Raw genomic sequence first — 5,046 nt, 5'->3', positions numbered from 1 at the left:
TTAATTTTCTATTTAATGTTGGCAGGTATACTGTAATCAGTCCAAAAGACGTGAGAGTCGTGGTATTGGAATCGCTGCTCACTCCAACACAATTCAGAGAAACTCTTGCTAAAGTTCTCTTTCGTCACTTTGAAATTGGTTCATTAATGATCCTGCCATCTCACTTAGTCACCATAAGCACTCTTGGAGTTGAGACAGCAATCATTTTGGACGTTGGTTATGAGGACGCTACCTTGATTCCAGTTTTTGAAGGGATACCGGTTTTGAAAGCATGGCAAGCCCTGCCACTTGCAAGTCAAGCTGTACATAAGTAATTATTTTCAATCACATTTCCGTAACATATTTTCGGTAAATAAGTTTATATAGTTTAAACTTAGTACTTAAGATAAAGTCCTGTATGTACATAAAAACCCAGCGCGCCTCATGAGCTGCCCAAAAAGCTAAGATCCGTCCTTTTGCCAAACAAATGAACTAAAATTTCAACTGCAAACGTCAGAATTTCTTGTATGGTTGATTCTAAAATTGCAGTTCAAGTTCAATTGTGCGGGAACTTGTAATATGAAAAGAGTACGAGCGCGACACACGAGTTTTGCTCGGGACAATAAATGGGTTTAGCAATGTTACGTATGGGAGCATATAGCAGGATAATTTTTCAACCCAGTTCCGGTTGTTTCTACTACATGAATATCGTGCCAATATTTTTTACATAGGTCCTCGTAAAATCCCCCAATTTTAACCGAAAAGGATCATTTTGACCTGATTGAAAAAATGGACATATCTCTTAAAACAATGCCAACCATAAGGACCCTTTTCTATGGACGTACACATATTAGCTGAGTCAAAATAAGTAAAGTACTTTTACGAAAGTGAAATGAAAGTACTTTTTACCCCCTCCACTTTTTTTGTAGAATTCCACTTATTTTACAAATAATTGCCAATTGAATATTGACGTATTCAATTTTTTATTTATTTATATCGCGTCAACGGGTAGAGATAACTGAAACATTTTTTATGAAGCTAAGAACGTTATATTTTTTACGTAAATGATTTAAGTTGTAAAAATTTAATTTCTTTAAGTTATACCATTTTCTTAAAACAATTGCAAATAAAACCGTGTTCTCGGTATCATGCAATAATGATATCAAATTCTCTTAATGCGTAAAACGTCACCGAGCATATTAAAAAAAAGTCAGTAACGTTTTATATTAAGGAAATTATTCATGTTTTTCTGATAAGGCGAGGCCGCCAACGCGCTCGCGGATTTTGAAAAGCTAGCTGGTTGTGCCTGCACACTAAAAACACTCATTAATTTTTATTCAAGAGATCATAGTCACAATATCGGAACCTTTTGCATTTATTATTCAATGAAAAAATATATCAAACTTATACAAAGCATTATAAAATTTTAAATATTAAATATTACAGTTTCTTCTGAACTAGAAAGTATCTTAGATAACAATTAAAGGTCTAGATCGAGGAATTTACCCAAGGCTCGAGATCGGGTAAAATTATTTTCTAAACGTCTCGGGAGAAGGAAATTATAAAATTCACAGAATTGATCTTTTTTCAATATAGGCTTGTAGATAATGATGAGATGGAAGTATTTACTATTTTTTTTAATAAGATGGGTAGTTTTAATAATATGGATGAAGAGCTGAAAAAAAAGCTGCCCTAAATTAATAACATTTAAAGAAATAAATCATAATAAGTTGGAAAAATTATTATCGTAATTGTTTGAAACTTTGATGTACATCCGAAATATACCCTAGCGCTGCCTAGAAACTGAAGAAAAACTCTAAATTGTCTATTGTTTAATAATACTATTATTCAAATTGATATTTTAATTCCAGTGAGAGACTTATTCCTTATTATTAAAGACATTTTCTTGGAAAATTTCAGATCGATTTAGTTAAATTTGGCGGAAATATCCATTTTACAGAAAAGCATGCGACGCCGCAAGCTATAGCTCCATGAGCACTCGGCACCATCGGGCAGCGTGCTCGCCGATGGCGTCGTGGCATACTTTCTTGTAAAATGTATCTTTCCGCCAATTTTAACGGAATCGATCTGAAATTTTCAAATAATTTTCTTTAATAATGAAGAACAAATGTCTCACTGGAATTTGTTTCAACTTAAGTTCCCTGGATACAACAGACAATATAATTAAAAAATAGACATTCCTCATCTTGTAGGCATTGCTAGGGTATATATCATGTGCACAACAAAGTTTCAAATAATTCTAAAAATATTTGTCAAACTTACGATCATTTATTTTTTTTTAAGTTTTTTAATTTAGGGATGAATTTTGTCAGTTTTCGATGCAAAAGTTAAGTTTGATTCATAAAGAGTGTCCAATCTCATTGATTCGTGAACCGAGAACACAATTTTATTTTTAATTGTTAAAAAATGTTTGTAACTCAAAGAAATTAAATGTTTACAACAATCTTCGTAATTTAACTAAAAAATATATATTCTCCAGCTTTATTTTAAAAAATGGTTCAGTTATCTCTATTCGTTTACGCGAAATAAATATTTGATTACGTAAATATTCAATTCCTATTATTTGCAAAATAAGTGGAATTTTGCAACAACAAAAAATGTAGGGGGGTGGGAGGAATACTTGTATCTCTATCCAAAATTGTAGGTAAACAGAGAATAAGTAGTTAGTTTGTTAAATTTTGAAGCAATTTCTCCATTGTTAAACATGCATTATTGAATTTTGTATTACGTTTCGTCGTCTGAATGATGCCGCGCCGTTTCGGTTTCGCGGAATCTGCACGACGCGTGCTAGCTTCATCGCTTCGCTGAAGTATTATTTGTTTGCGATGGAATGGACATTTCAGAGAAGTAGAAAAAAGCTTAAAAGCGTTGAAAAAATTATTTTAAAAATTGAACGTTGGTCACATAAAATGTTATTATAAAATATTTAGAAAAAATCGAAATTATGGTAGGGGTCCAGAAAGGGCGATGATAGTGAAAGAAGTTGGCGAAAGGTGATATAAAAAGAAATATCTATAAATAATAATGCACCATTTTGCTTATATCTCAAATTTGTATTCTGAATGTTGAATTAAAAAAAGGTATTCTGCTTTGTAAAAACATATTTTGAAAAGTTTCTTTCACGATTATGTGTAAAAACTTAAATCGACTTAGGTAGTTTTTTAGAAAACGGCGCAATTGAAAGCATCATGGTTGACATGTCTCTACCAAATGTGCCGATCTCAAGATATTCGCAATTTATTATTTTATCATAAATTTAAATTTTTTATAGCAAATACTAGTTTCCTAAAATTAAAGATTTTAAAGAATGCGCATTTTTGTAAGAAGTCGTTTTATCGCGTTGCAACTGATCGTCATTTTTTATGGAGCAAATTAGTTCAAGAGAAAACACTTCTTCAAGAAGCTATAATCTCGTACGTGAGAAGTTCAAGTTCATATTAAATTATCGATAAATTACTTACATTTATACAAGTAGGGATAATTGTTTAATTTATTCGCTTTAAATTGATGTAACCGTTTTTAAAATGGACATGACCTTCTCAAAATGTATGCACCTGTAAATTGTCTGTGTAACACATCGTAACACGAGGTTAAAAATCCCTGGCTTCTTCCAGCACCGAGGTGGTTCGGAAGGGCTAGGCCCGAATCGTGTCGATTGGGGTCGATAAATCCCCAAATCGATTAAGGACATCAATCACCGAGCATCAGTCATCGTCAGTTTTCTGCCAGTATGCGCCTAGTTAGTTGTAACGTGGGCGGTATGGGGGGGGGGGCTAAGCACCCTCCTGACGCACAAGCTGTAAAAAGCCTATTGGGTACGGACTTGACCTTGATATTTACCGGATATGATAGACAGCGCCCGCGGCGCCCAAAGCCTAAAATCCCTGAGGGATAGAAATGTGGAATTTACATAAGTTATCTCGACTGCATTGTTTGGAAATATAATTAATTAATTAATTTATCCCTTGAAGGTATCCCTGGGGTCTTTTATACCTAGCCTTTTCTAAACCATGATTTTCGTAGCTTAAAATTTTTTAAATCAGACTTATAGCGCTATTTGTCGACAAAGCATGAATACCAATTCCCTTAAGGTACATTTACGTTAAGCCTACTGCGTCAGGCGTGCTTCTGTGGTGCTCCGAAGCGGACTGGTGCCACCAGAGACCCCCCGGATACCTTTGTGTTCCAAAAGTGTTACTGACTTCGAAAATAATTTGATCATTTGTACTTACTTATTCTTATATAAAGTCAGTACATAGTGTTTTAATTTTAACATTTAAATTTATTTTAAGTAGTTTTAAAAATAATTTCTTAATCATTAGGATATCTTATAATCTACGATCGAGTATACGGCAGCGTCTACTCGAAGTAGACATCGTATTCTAAAATCATCGTATTCTAAAATCATTGCAACTTTCGAATTCCAACCACAACCCAAAAATATCAGCAATCACAGTTCTTGAAAGTATTTGTATGTATTTGATGGTACCGCGCTTACAATAAAGATTTACATCAAAGTTAGTATTGAGTGAATTCTGCCATCAAATTTAACAACTGTAAGAGCACGCGAAAGATTTCAATTTGGCAGTAGACAGAGATATTTTGTCTGTCCAAGAAAAAGGGACCGAAAGTCTACTGAGGGATGTGCGTCGTGTATGTGACCTACTTGTGATGAACACCATATCTTATTCTGCAGCGACTATTTTATTGGATAGATAAATATTTTTTTGTATGTTTTATTATAAAACATAAGTTTTCTCAACATTCAAACCATATTTTTAACCATATTTGCTTTTATTTTTCACTAAGTAAATATAAGTGTTCAAAAAAACTGTTTTTTTATTTTTCCCTAAAATGCATGTTTTGGTTTTTAAATATAAATGTTATGAGCAGTGACAGAAAACCTCGGTATTTTTTCGAAGTACTATATCTTAAGTATTTTCAGTTCAATTTTTAGCTTTTAATATCGAAGATGAAAAGCAATATCGATTTTTTTGTAAGAAAAGTCGATTTTTCCATTTTTTTTACATATGTTAAAATATATAT

General features: G+C 32.9%; 1 protein-coding gene across 3 annotated transcripts in view; it reads left to right on the top strand.

Moving 5' to 3' along the window:
• The window catches only part of LOC117166949 (actin-related protein 10), a 137,497-nt gene that overhangs the window by 63,746 nt on the left and 68,705 nt on the right, over positions 1 to 5,046 (top strand). For all 3 annotated transcript variants that reach the window (XM_033351429.1, XM_033351428.1, XM_033351427.1), the window contains one exon: positions 26 to 310. In XM_033351429.1, coding sequence (XP_033207320.1) covers positions 26 to 310 — 285 coding nt within the window. The remainder of the gene's footprint in view (positions 1 to 25; positions 311 to 5,046) is intronic.

This window comes from Belonocnema kinseyi, chromosome 2, assembly GCF_010883055.1.
Source record: "Belonocnema kinseyi isolate 2016_QV_RU_SX_M_011 chromosome 2, B_treatae_v1, whole genome shotgun sequence".
Taxonomy (NCBI): domain Eukaryota; kingdom Metazoa; phylum Arthropoda; class Insecta; order Hymenoptera; family Cynipidae; genus Belonocnema; species Belonocnema kinseyi.
Note: the sequence above shows the minus strand (reverse complement) of the source record. Positions and strands in the feature narration are given on the sequence as shown.